Genomic DNA, 14,590 nt, shown 5'->3' on the forward strand with positions numbered 1-14,590 from the left:
TTGGACAAGACTGAATTAGAAGCTGAGTGGCCTTGTTTCCCAAGCTCAGCTAATTCAGTGTGGTGAGAATAATGGAAGAATTTTCTCCCTTGATTAGCGATCTCTAGCATGTTTGTATGTTGTTACAGAGAGACAGATGCTGATTTACCTTTTTGCCAGTTTATTTTTTTCTTTGAGGTGGTGCTACAATTTACTACATTCCTTGGAGTTTGACATGTCAATTAGATGTTATCGACAGTAATAGAGGGTTGGTTCCTGTAAATGTGAAGTTTTTATGGGTAGACACCCCAAAGGAGTATGTGAGAGTAGAGTGATAAATATCATGTTACCATGCACACCACAAAGGAACTGATTAATAAGGAACATGATTCTATCTCTCATACCCAAGTGTTATTTATTTAATTTTCTGTCAATCAACTTTTCTGTTCTAGTTATCTGAAAAGTTAAATAATCAAGATTTGATCACACAGTTGGGATTGGATGAAAATCGGCTCTAAGTCATAAGCAACACCCTGTTCGTTCATTGTGTTACTGCATATATCATTACCTTATTAGAGCCCTTCATTACGTTTTGATGGTTACATGAACAACCATGGGCTACAGGTACACAATCCATCAAAAATAGTGGAAATAAATATACCTTACAAAATGTTCAATATGGGATCTGCTTATCCTCCAAAATTGTGCTTGCAAGTCTTCTGCCTGCAAGATTTTCTGTGCACCAGGGGTGTGCCAGTCAGCTGGACACTCACTCTCTCTCTCTCTTGGTGTTTGCAGACACCCAAGGGGATGTATATGTATATGTACATTTTGTGTGCATAAGTTTTGAGGCAATACTGGAAAATTTGACTTCCAGTGTTTTGTTTAACAGAGTTACATAATCAGGAACAGTAAGTTTTAGAGCCTGATTTTCAAAGGTATTTAGGTGTCTAAAGATTCAGAAGGACACCAGGCTAGATTTTTAAAAGCTCCTAAGCAGGTTAGATGCCTAACTCTCATTGGCACTTTTGAAAAATCCCAGTAGGCATCTATCAGCATCTTTAGGTGTCTGAATATCTCTGAAAATCTGGCCCCTAGTGACCTGGTTCTGTTTTAGTATTGCTCTACTTTGACTATTTTATAAAATTTTCTTTGTTGCATTTAAAAATATATTTTATTGTAATATTTATTATTTTATTGTATATTACGCTGAAGTTGTGAAAGGAGAGATTACGTTAAAAAGAGGTTTTTTTCATTAGCAACTTTTTAAAGATGTCAGGGAGTCAGTATAGACTTCATTAAATCTTTCATAAGTCAGTCTTCTTATTTTAATAAATATGCATTATTAAGTCTGTTTTTTATGTCTACAATAAATCACACATTGTAAAACTTTATATCGGTTCATTAAAAGATCCCTTGTTGATAGTTGGGGTTTTTTTGTTTTGTTTTGTTTTTAATCCAAGCAGAAGTTATAGCTTCAAATCCATGTGCAAATGCTTACAGGATTGCATATCTTCCACACGGGAAAAATATTCAGAATAAAAACCTTTTGGGGGATTGTCAGAAGCTTCTCTGTAAGGATATGATAACAGTAACTTAATCTTAGAAAGCCCAGAAGAAAGCCCAGTTCATATTGGACCGAATGCCAAAATTAGGTTGCATCCGACGAAGTGGGTATTCACCCACGAAAGCTCATGCTCCGAAACGTCTGTTAGTCTATAAGGTGCCACAGGACTCTTTGCTGCGTTGTCAGTTTTGTGATTACCCTCTGGTTTTGAAGCCTCAAATGTAAATAATGTAGCACACAACTCTTGTATCCTGGGATCCAGTAAGTCTATAGACAGAAAAGTAAAATATGAAGAAGTGTGGGTCCAATATTGTCAGTTTTTTAGACCAAGTCCAGGGTGCATTAACATCTCATCCCACATCATTCTCTACTCCTGGGGGAATTCTGTGTCACTGCGCATGCGCAGAATTCATGGCCCCCACAGATTTCTGTGCTTCACAGAAAAATTACTTCTGATGGGGAAGCAAAGGGAAGCCACAAGAGCTGTCATGCACTGCTTCCCCAGCAGTGCAGGCAGGTTGGTTTGGGCAGCCAGAGCAGCTGGTAGACATAAATCACGGGGGGAGAGAGAGAAGCTGGGCAGTCATACGTGTGTGTGTGAGAGAGAGAGGGAGACCCTGTCCCTCTCGCTCACTAGTGCAGCATGCTCAGCATGGAGGGGCAGGGCTTGGAAGTGTTTCTGAAGAGGTAGGCATGGGGCAGGCTCTGTTCCCTCAGGCAGAGCAAAATGTAGCAGCCTGCCTGCTTAGTGAATTGTTCCCATTGTTTTTGTGAATTCTCCCAGAAGTATAAAACAGGTGTACAAATTTTAAGGCTCCTTTACATTGCCAGGCTGATGTAAAGGAGCATTATTGTAAAGGACGGTATGGCCTTGTAAATGCTTATGGTGCTTTAGTGATTAGAACTGGTCTAAATTTTTGGACTGAAAAAATTTCCTATCAAAATGTGCTCCATGAGCTGTTTGCTACTGACCTTTTTGGAGACGATCAGTAGCCAGTATAAATTGTGAGTTTTGAGTCCTCAGCCCTCATTTGCTCTTCGGTTTCCTATGATCTAACACTGAGCATATGGCTGCATATATTTGTTGACTAACAACTAGAAGTAAAGGGTCAATACTAGTTACATTACTATTAGACAGAAGGAGTTTGGGGATTTCCTCCAGTGCTCCCCAGTCCCATTCTCCATCCATTGTATTGTAGTTTAAATAAATTACCGAAATAATTGAAACCAATTTGATTATATTGTGTTATTTTGACCCAAAAAATGCAGAATTCTGCAGAATTTTAAAATATTGTGCACAGAATTTTTAATTTTTGATGCAGAATTCCCCCAGGAGTAATTCTCATTCACTTCACAATGGCATAGTGAAAGATACTCCAGTGATAATCCGTGGACTGCTTTTATAATATATTCATTTATAAATAAAGTAGTTTCCTGTGGTGTTTGTCAGAGTATTTTAAACACAGACAGCTGCCTCAATACATGAGTCTGATAAAGTGTATTCAAAATAAATTAGCCAAAGAGAGGCTAATTGGTAACTCATTAGGGAATGTAGGTCTTTTGGTATCCTGGATGGAGTGCCTCCGAGGAATGATGTATAATGTTTACTGGAATGCCAGTCTTGTTGATGTTTCTAATTAATTTGTATTTATGTATTTTAAAGTTAAGGTACTTCTTCAAAAGAGAGTAACATATTTATTTGTTAATACATACTGCAGTTATGTAACAGATATTGCCATGACTAATGTGTAGCGCTTATTCTTCTTGCATTTACTTCAGAGATTTCATGATATCTTTCTTCAAAGACTTCTATTACCATTTCAAGTCCTCTTGCTCTGCTTTTCTTAATTGTTCATTACCATCACGTCAAGGAATATAACATAAATATAACCGAGATGCACTGTTAGATGTCTTTTACCTTTGTCTCTACTAAAATAAATTAGCCAAAGAGAGGCCAAGAAAAGAGAATTACATAGGGGAAAGAACTACTTGAACTGGCATCCTTATTGCTCTTTTTGAAGTACTAGGTTTGACAGTCCCCTTTTTGTGGGAGAATTTTGCCAACCTCTTTGGAAAACTGTAACGATGACATCACAAATGGGTGGAATCTGAGCTGAAGCTCTTGTAGTCCTCAACTGAGGGAGGTGAGGAGAAAAGGGATGCTTAGTTTTACTTACATTAAAAAAAATAAAATTAAAATGGCCTTAGCTTTTATTATGAGGGTCCCTTTACAATATAATTTTCTCCCTTCCCTATGCCCCAGCCCAGTCCCTGGTGGTCCCCTAGAGAAGAGGACTGAGCTGGTTCCTTAACTTGGGTGTCTTATGTGGTCATGCAGCTGCTGGCTGGATAGCCCCCATTCTTACGTTAAAGTGCTAAATTAGAGATTTCCCAGAGTGAGCAGATTGCTGGGTGGTTTTTGGCACCACTATACCTGAAAATGAGCTTTCTTTTTAAACTGGAAATATTTCATAAATATAGGCAATTTGTCTATAAAGTGGATTAGTCTCTTTTGGTATTTCAAAAAGGAAAAGGAAAACAGCCAACTTATTAACATTTGAAAATTGGCTGCTGTTGAACTGCAATGACTGTTTTCATAGCATTTTTGTATACATATCCATGTTAATTTTGTAGTTGTGCCACAGTAGAAATTGATATAATATTGGTTATAATACAGGAGGAATATTACTTGTACAGAACATGCTGCAATGCTTGCTGTAGACACAATGGGCTTGCCTTTTGTGTGGTACACACATTTTTGTGTTTACAAATGGCAGTTTGCACATACTAGTTGGGTGCTTGATGACCCATGTTATGTTAATGCAATTATCAGATTTATGTGTGCACAGACAGGAGGCCATTTGAAATTTTTACTCATCCTACTGTCCATTTTTACCATTGTCTCCTTATCACCACAACTCCAGTAGGAGCTACTTGTACATACCTAAGCCACAACCATTGATTCATTCATCAAATTTTTGAGGCTGGTTCCCCGTGACCCCAGAGACCATCTAGAAGAGCATATGAAACTGACATCCCACTACTACTACCTAGCCTGAGGACTGGCACTTCTGCTTCTGTCCTGTCTCACTGAGAATAAGTAGAATTTGGATCTCCAGTTTAGCACCATAGATTGCAAATAGGCTGGACGCATGAAAGAACTCCATGTTTGATGTAAATTCAATTTATGTTCATTCATGTTTTAAAGGGGAATTTGTGCTAGTGGATATCAGTAGAAATTAGGTGCATTAATGCTGTTGCTTGGGCCCTGTCTGTGTTATGGAAAGGTAGCATATTGCTAGACTTCATTACAACATGGTAGTATCTTACACAGTTAAAATAGGTTTGGTCTTGCAGCGTAGCAAGAACCAAACCATATTTTACGTGTTCTTGTCTCATGCTAAACTCTTGGAATTTGTCCAGTTGGAGCATAATTCTGAAGTATGGATCAGTCCTTTCTACACTACGAGAATTAATTGGGTTTTAACCATATCCAGCGCTACTGTGTTGTAAGTAGATCCTGCAATATAGTAGCATTTCATAGTGTCAGTGGATCCTTAGAAAACCTCAGTAACAGATATGTTTCTCCCTCTTCCTTAACTTGCTTCCTTCTGGAGGGGAACACAAAAAGGGGAACGGTCATTATTTAGATTCCTCTGTGTAATAAATCATATTAGAAAGACTGCAACTTTTCAGATGACTTACTAGGCAAGAGTTCAAACCAGTGAGAAAAGCCATTACACCTTGTAAGAGGTAAGGTGCCATAATGGAGATACAGACTATAATTTGCCTGGATAGTAATGCCTCTTCCATTCTTCTTCTCCCAACTGCCCCAGTAAATAAAGAAGTAGGAAGAAACATAAAGATTTTTTTTCCCTGAATCGATTGTGGGATGCGCAAAGCCATTGAGTTTTCTAGTGACAGCTGTTGCTGTTGGAGGATGAAAGCACTTGGCCCAAGAGTCTGTTTATGTGTTTGAGCAGAGAAGGCAATTTTTGTTGCAAAGAGCTTTAAGTGAGACAGACAGAGTAAGAGAATAAGAGAGTGAGAGATAATTATCTAAATTATGTTCGGGCTATTATCGAAGACGAATATAGTTAAAATGTAATTAAATATGACTGGCTCACAGGATGCAAGCTTGGCTTTGGAATGCTAATTATCAATTACTGCATCTCCTTAGGGGAGTCAGGCAGTATGAGAGAGTTGGGTGTGTGTGGCTGAGGTGAGATGTAGAGTATTAAATAAAACACCCTAGGGCTGTAACAAAGCTAATTTCTTTTTGAAACTGAAGCTGTGGTTCCAGGGGAATTCCGCAGGCCAAGCAGTTTGCACTGCTGCCTTTCAGCTTGAGGACCCTAGTGTAAGTCAGTGTATGCTGCTGGTCCCTAGACTTTTCTTCAAGATGTAGACCTCAGCTGGAGGTAATGATTATGTCTACTGTTAAAGTGATGACCAGGGCTACCTCAGCTTGAGCAGCAAATCTAAAATGAATCAACCAGTCTGACACTGTGTGAGGGTAAAAAAAGATCAACACTTTCATAAAGTTTAAAGAACAAGGAGGAAAGACACCAAGGTGGCATGCTCAGCAGATTTTTGCATCAGTTCTGGAAATGTTTGCTGCTGAATGATTGTACTGTATTAGTAACTTACCTTGGAGGAATCCTTATCCCAGCCCTCCCAGTTATAATTAGCCACACAGTGTTAGAGCTTATCAGTAGGTTAGGGAAAAAATGGTGGTGGATATGGGAGGTTGTTTGATTACTATGAAATTTATTCTCTAATGTTGTAAATAAGTGTTGAACCAGCACGGAAATAGATGTTGTATGTACCAAAAAATGGTAAGATGCTTTGGATCAACTTTAATAAAAAGTTAAAAACCCTGTCTCCCCTCAAATCCTCAAGAAAATCTTCAGATTTGTTACATCATCTTTCAATATGCTTAAAGAAGTGATTGTGGTACTTTTCTAGTCACAGCACTGTGGCAGCCAGTAAGGATTCCCTGACCTGCCAGTGATGGCAGCAGTTGTGAGGTTACTGCAGGAAGCGATCACATAAAATGTTGTTGAAAGGATCTTCAGTGGACTTCTACCACTTGTTCAGTGCCTTTTGATTTCATTCACATCCTACTGCTGCATGACTGGGTGGATGCGTCTGCCTCATTGTCCCCACTTCATCTGAGAGATGACAGTCTTTGTTACTTATTCCCATTTCGGGGGGAATCTGCATTGAAAGATGGTACTATTATTTGACCTGTGCTCAGAATGACTATAAATAGATATATTTCTACATAATTGTATACTAGGATCTCTAAACTAACTTTTTCCTGGTCCCATAACTACATGTTTCCTAACTTGGGAAGCCACAAAGGCATAGCCCCTTTCTAATAACTTTTCTTAGCATTTTACACTCCTTCACATAGCATAATTTTAGAATATTTTCCAGATCACTGGAGAGAGGCAGATTTAGCCTTTCCATTTGCTTTTTCTTCTCTTAATGTTCAGTCTATAAAAAGAAATATTTATTTTTCAGTACATGAATTGCATATACATATATGTGCAAGCACGTGCATTAAGGCAACCTGAAGTTATGGAATATTACTAGTAAGAGTGCCACAACTCTCCAAAATAAAACAGAAACTCGACTTTGGCAGTTTGCACCTCATACAAAAGCATAAGTGAATATGTAGGACTTGCAATAGGCTCTGAACGTTAATTGACTCAGGCTCTGTCAGACTAATTAGGGAAGGAAACTTAAGAAGCAAGGATACCCCACTGAGAACATACTTGCACTCCCACAGACGTACAAAGATAGGGATAGTCAGTGAAAGAGTCCTATCTGATTTCATGTTTCATTTAGAGCATGAAGAGACAGCCAAATCTCTATAATAGAAGGGGCCCAAACCACATAAGGAATACAAATAAACAATACATTATATGCAGGCCATGAGTGCAGGTAGATGCTGTGCCTTAGGGGCCGGGGGGCAGATTCGTATCTCACTTACGTAAATCACAAATAACTCCACTGAAGTTAATGCAGTAAAACTGGTGTAAGTTAGAATGGATTGAGATTCATAGTCTCCTTTAAATGAATACAACCTCATGATAATAAAACTAGTAAAACCTAGACATAGTAATACCATCTTTGTGAAGAAGAGATAGATAGTTTACCATCAGGATAAAACTCTAGTTCAAGTCAAATGGCCCTCTGAGCAGCAAAGCTGTTATAACAGACTGGCTCTGATGTGCCTGTCACTTTTTCTGTTGCTATCTTGTTTCTTCTATGAACAACATTTGAAGTTATTCCTAATAAATTCAGGAAAATGTCTGATTTTTTTTCTCTTCAGGAAGTTCATCAAATTGTATTAATTACTTTTTTAACATTCAAATCCCTTTGTAATGGTGGTTTTAATGAAGGTTAATTTTGTATCTAGCATTCAGGTTGTATTATTGAAAATAAATTCTATTGCAATTAAGTGTTAGTCCAGTATAATATTTGCAGTGTTGCTGAGCTGAAGAAGAGCTCTGTGTAGCTCGAAAATTTCTTTCACCAACAGAAGTTGGTCCAATAAAAGATATTACCTCACTCACCTTGTTTCTCTAAAATCCAGTATAACGGAAGATTGCTCTTAAACTAAGACCTTCAGATCCTATTATTCTTTCCTGTTCCTCCTCCTTCACTTTTAGCATGATATGGGAGCTTGTGGGAATCAGAGTGCTTTGCATATTGTTTATTGGGGTAATCCTGCTCTATATTATTAGGAGGGAGAGATTTCACAATCCCATGCAAAGTCTGCTACACAACATTACAACCCGCACAATGTTTGCAAATCAAATATTCCTGTTCAAGAAAAGGATAATGATGTAAAATTCAGACTCCAAGGCAGTAAGTTGAGGAAGCAGTTTTCTTTTTAAAAATCAGAATGCAGGGATGATTTTACAGTATATCCTAAAAATTGAAACAAGGTTTCTTTCCTTATGGAGCTGATTTGTCCTATTGCATGCAATTTTGTCTTTATTAATTGTTGTAAGTAAACCAGGTGGAGTACAGGAGAGAGTGAGGACAAAATATAAATTGACTGCAGTTCCAATTTACACAATTGTCTGTATCTAAAACCGTTTACATAAAACTAAGGCAACTGTATCTCTCTGGGATTCTGTAATGAGTGGGATCCCTAAAAATGAGATGAGAGTAACTTGTTACCATTGATTGCCAGGGTGTCACTTCTATTCTAACTCGAGATAGCTCTGATATAGCTAGATCAAAGCTAGTGTCGGTATGTGTGAGTGTGCTTTCTACCTCTTGCCTTTCTTAATAGCTGATATATTTCACTTTGTTGTAATGAAGAATAAATACTAAGTTAACGTGTTGAATATGTGGTCTTCTTTCTTTAAAATTGCTTTATATTGCTATATCCTTTATATAGGATTCAGTAAAGGGTCCAAGAACAGTGAACTTTGCACCTGACATAAATCTAAATAGAAATAATTTTTGATCATTCATTTGTAATTAGGAATAATCACTGAAAAAATGTGATTGCAACTATCTGATGTGGAAGGAAGAACTCTAATTATGGACTGCAAATCTTTTAGATGAAAATACTATGTGATTTTTACAGTTGTGGGTGCCAACATACTGATTAGAAATATGGTGTGTAAACTGCAATAATCATGATACTAATCAAGGATTTATAGGACCAAGGTACCATGGTCATGGATGCACTAAAAATGCACAGACAAATAACTGAAGCTTTCAAGAACCAAGCAAGCAAGCAAAGTGTAACTAAGGGTGTATCTACAGTGCAATTAAAAACCCGGGGCTGACTTGAGCGAAGAGGCTGTTTAACTCTGGTGTAGACATTCGGGCTCAGGCTGGTGCCTAGGCTCTAGGATCCTGCGAGGTGGGAGGGTCCCAGAGCTTCGGCTGCAGCCCGAATACCTACACTGCAATTAAACAGACCCTTAGCCTGAGCTCTGCCTGCTTGTGTCTGCTGGTACAGGCCAGCCACGGGTGTCTGATTGCAGTGTAAATATACCCTAGAAGACTTGGGTGGTTCCGAGGGCCAGATAAAGGCATAGGTACTAAAGACCAATATTAGGGCCCCAGCACCTTGAATCATGTGATCTCTTCAGAAGAATGTTTCTAGCCCTTATGGTTGCAGAAAGCCTGTGCATCTCAGTGGGGTTTTAATTTCTAAGATCCACTTCTCTGTGGGGCACCACCAATACTCTTCTTCCCTAACCCGCAAAACAGAGGACTGTGTATGTGGCAGGAGAAGAGTACGGTGGACTCAGTCTTGCCCCACCTACCCAGTGTTTACACCCCAGCCCCTGCCCCTCTGAAGGGATATGGGTGGGGAGGCTGCTGTTCCCAGCGGGAGAGGCTGCTCCTGCCACTCCTGGCTGAATGAAGGGGACCCCATATTGCTGCCTTTAGAAAGGGAGGGTGGCACCACTGCCATTTGAAGTGGAGAACGAGGCCACAGCACTGGGGTGAGACCGTGGGATGGAGCCATGCGGGGGGTGGGGAGTTCATGTCGTCATGTGCCTACAGCTCCAATTTGCCTTAATCCAGCCCTGGTGATTCCTTTGGTCTCTACAGGTAGTTAATGCTAACATCCATTTCCTCCTGTATATTTCTGTTAGTAATACTGTCAGAAATTAATACAAAGGAACTTCAGAATTCTGACCAATAATTTTTTCTATTACAATTTTTCTTAAAGGTCTTTAACAATAGTTAGAGCTTAACTATATTAATTTTTATACTGAATTGTGTGTGGAATACACCTAAGTAGAGTCAAGGCACTTAAAAAAACCTAACCTGAACAAAGACTGCTGGAAATTCAAGCCATGAAAAATGTGTCCCCTTCTTGTCCCATTAAATGACATCCTGTTTTGTCACTTCAATGGATTCTTTCTGTATTTCACTGCAACCTGTGGTGACTCTGCTTAATACTGTATGTCCCTCTGCTTTCTTTTGTAGATCTTGGCAAGCAATAACTTTTGACAGACAACCTGCATCCTTCATCAGAATAGTTGGAACTCACAACACAGCTAATGAGGTATGGGACAGTTTTTAAGAGAGGAAAAGCTATTATATTCTTGCTGGATATACAGATTTAATTCTATTTCCATAGTAAACTGCTAATGCTGCCTAAAATATACAAATTGTTTATTGCTGCTCTAGCAGTCTAGTAATGAAGAAAGAGTGTTTTCATCACTTTGTCATTATCTTTCCAGACTGTACAGGTTTCTTCACAGCCAAATGTAAAAACCGCTGTAGCACTCTGAGAGATGGTAGCTAGGTTGACAGAAGAATTCTTCTGTCGACTTCCAGAAGAATTCTTCTGTCGACCTAGCAATGTCTACACTGGGGCTTAGGTCATCTTAATTACATCACAACGGGGTGTGAACTTTTTCACAGCCCTGAGTGGTGAAGCTAAGCCGACCTAACTTTGTAGTGTAGACCAGGCCAAAACATTTGTCTGGCCTTCATCATGACATTGTTGAACATTGCTGTAGGTTAGGAGTAATACTTAGCATACAAATCTTTATTTTTAGGAAAGATCACACAATTATAAATGCACTGGGGAAGCAACATAGACTCTGACTGCTTGTTTTTTATCACACAATATTAAGATGCCCTATAAATAATAATAAAAAGTCTCATTTTCCAGAAGAAGATCAGGTATAAATAGGATTATTCTACGTATAAATCAGTAAGCCACGCAATCAGTCAGCTGTGAGTATGGTATGTGGTAATCAGGATAGCTGGTTTTATTTATTTATTTATTTATTTATTTATTTATTTTGAATTCAGAATATTTAGAAACATCAACTTGAGCACTACTTAACCTGCAGTATGTAACCATGTGATCTTACTGTTGTTACCCTGCTCCTCCCTCCTGTCCACTAGTTTGAGACTCTCGTTACAAATTCTCTCAAATCAGGCCCTGATTCTGCAATTAACTTGGGGAGGGGGGACAACACTCAGAATATGTAAAGTTAAGTGAGTACATGTGTACATCTTAGCAGAATTGGGGTCTTAGATTGTAAGCTGTTTGGGGCAGGACCCATGTCTTCCTGTGTGTTTGCAGAGCAACACAGTGTGGTTCTGATTGTGTTTGTGGCCCTTTCAGCACTATTATAATACAACTATAATACAGACACTGCCTCTGTCCTCTCTTACAGAGGATTTTTACACTCCCTGGATCAGACTGTGGTGAGGTGTTGGTCTTCTCTTCCATTCATGCCACTTCCAACACCTCCTTTCCCCACCTTTTTGCCTCTTTTGAGCAACACTGCATCTGACACTATTCCCCTGTCCTCCTCCATGTTGCTGTAATCTACTGTCCGTCCAACTCCTCCCCATCAGCCACGCTCTCTGATTTCAACTCCTAGCTCTCTCTCGCTTTCTTTCCTCTCAGTCTCCCACACTCCGCATTGATGACTTCAGCTTCTATGCTGAAGATCCTTCTGACTCGTTAGCTACACATTTTCCACACCCCCAAGTCTTCATTTGACTTGCAGCCCCGGTTCAATTGTCCCACTCTCGAAAATGGCCATTCATTTTACTTGGTCTTGCCCAAGCACCGCTCTCTCTCTGATCTCCAGTTGCTGAGTTCCCCTTCTCTGACCCTTGTCTGATCTCTTTCAGCATCACTCCACCAGTCCCCCTGCTCCCCACATCCCGTCACTCAGTCTTTGTGTGACTTTCAGGCCATCAATGTGGATAACTTCTCACCTGTTCTGAGCCCTCTTTCCTTTCTTCCTTTGATGGGGTTTTTGATTCTCTCCAAGCTTCACTCTCCTCCACCTTTGACTGTTTTGCCCCTTTCTCCCATCACAGAGTCTCCTCTGTCAAGCCCCAGCCCACCCCCAACATCCGCTTCCTGTGCTCACACTGCAGAGTAGAAATCCTGGTGGAAATCCTGTGACTGGGATGACTTTCTCCCTTGCAAATTAGTTCTCTCCTCCTTCAGTTCTGCCCTCTTTCTAGGTAAACAACTTCAATTTAAGTGAATCTCACACCCAGTCTCAGCTTCCTTCCTGCCACCTTTGACTCACTCCTCAAACCCTCCCCTCCTCCTGCCTCCAGTTCTGTCTCTTCACAGGATCTTGCTGATTTCTCTCAAGAAAAAATACAATGTGATCTTCCCCCTCCCCTCAATTTCCCTTCCCTTCCCCAGTACAACTCTCCTCCTCCCCTGTCACAGATGCAGAAGTTTATCTGCTCTCTAGCGCCTACTCTTCTATTTGCCCCATGAACCCATCCCACACCATTTCCTGATCACTCTCATGCCTACTCTCATCCTCTCCTTTAACCTTCTCCTTAACCTCTCACTTTTTTCTGGTTCTTTCCAAGCATGTTTTAATCTCTCCCATCTTAAAAAATAACCAGCCTTGACTTCATTTCCATCTCCAGCTACCTCTTCCCCTTTCATCTCTAAGCTCATTGAATATGCTGTCTACAATCACTGTCTGGAGTTCCTTTCCAATTCCATCCTCGATTCTCTCCACTCTGGCTTCTGCCCACTGCATTCCACTGAAACTGCTCTCACCAAAGTCTCGAATTACCTTTTTCTAGGCAAGTCTCAGAATTAGTACTTCATCCTCATCCTCCTTGGCCTGTCAGCTGTCTTCAGCATTAACGATGTGGGGTTCGTTAAATAACAAACCAGTGAATGAGAAAGAAATAAAACCTTAATAAAACAAACTGGAGAGCATCTCAGATAAACTGCTGCACACAGCCATGCAGTGTTCCCAATCCCCACCTCCAGGGCACATGTCCAAATTCCTATGTTCATAATATTGTCACTTGTGAGGGAACGTCTCTAAATTATAGTCTTCTACAAAAATATCTCTACATCTTCCACCTTAAAGAAAAACAAATTAACTCTTATACAGATATATGTAAACAGCTAACAACTATCTAATAACACATGCATTAAATTTTCTACCCATGTCATGCATTTCCATAAACCCAATGTGTCAACTACCTAGAGAGGAGAGATTACAAGCACATCACTCTGGAGTGTCTTTACCACTCACTTTCTTCAAATACCCCTTCTCCAGGAAGGTTATCAAGTGTCTATGAGTCTTACAGGATGCTTAATTTCCACTCTGATCTTCTCAGTATTATTAGAGTCTTTCATTAGAGTCTAACTCAAGTCTTGTTCCTTGACAGTTTCTCCTTTGTGTGTTGATAATAAAGGACCAGTCAGATGGGAAAGTCCACATGTACGGTCCACATGTGTTGGTATTTTCTAGGATTACTTAGAGAGCCCTTATATTACATCGAAATGTGTCCCCTGTTCTGTCTGGACTACATACAACCTCGGATACAACTGTTCTTTAGTGGTACCCATTTGGCACCAAATATTAGATGTGTGATTCCTCAGTCACACCCCATCTCCTGGGTTAAGAGATGGGAGATCACAGGTCCTTTTGTCAAAATAATATTTCTGCTTCCACTTCTGATTTTCTTTCTTCTTCCATATAGTTTCATTGTTATGAGATTTCAGCAAGTTATCAGTAATTGGTAAATTAGATTTAATCCTTCTTCCCATTAACAGCTGCACTTGAGAAAAGTCATTCTCCAGGGGTGCACTTCGGTAAACCAGTAACGCTTTCTACAAATCAGCCCCGCTGTCAAAAGTCTTTTTCATAATGTTCTTTACTGTCCATATAGACCTTTCCACAAATCCATTTGATTGGGGGGCAATTCGGACTTGATGTTTTGTGATGAAAATCCCAATCTATTGCAAATTGCCTAAAATCTGTACAGGAAAATTGTGCCCCATTATCAGTAAAGACTTCATCTGGAATTCCATGTGTGAAGAAGATACCCATCACACTGGCTGTCACTTACTTTCCATTAGTACTGTGCAGTGTTCAAATTTCTGGATACAGAGATCTATGACTATTAAATAATCCTTTGATTGCCAGGTAAATAAAACAGTGCCTACCTTTTCATAAGGCCTTTGTGGAACTGGATGGAGTCTCTGTGGCTCTGCTTCTTGGCATGACTTGTATTTCAAGCATGAAA

General features: G+C 39.7%; 1 protein-coding gene across 5 annotated transcripts in view; it reads left to right on the plus strand.

The window, feature by feature from the left end:
* Positions 1-14,590, plus strand: part of BTBD9 (BTB domain containing 9) — a 369,159-nt gene that overhangs the window by 279,650 nt on the left and 74,919 nt on the right. For all 5 annotated transcript variants that reach the window (XM_050948554.1, XM_050948550.1, XM_050948553.1 and 2 more), the window contains one exon: positions 10,526-10,604. In XM_050948554.1, the coding sequence (XP_050804511.1) occupies positions 10,526-10,604 (79 nt within the window). The remainder of the gene's footprint in view (positions 1-10,525; positions 10,605-14,590) is intronic.

Source organism: Gopherus flavomarginatus, chromosome 4 (genome assembly GCF_025201925.1).
Source record: "Gopherus flavomarginatus isolate rGopFla2 chromosome 4, rGopFla2.mat.asm, whole genome shotgun sequence".
NCBI lineage: Eukaryota > Metazoa > Chordata > Testudines > Testudinidae > Gopherus > Gopherus flavomarginatus.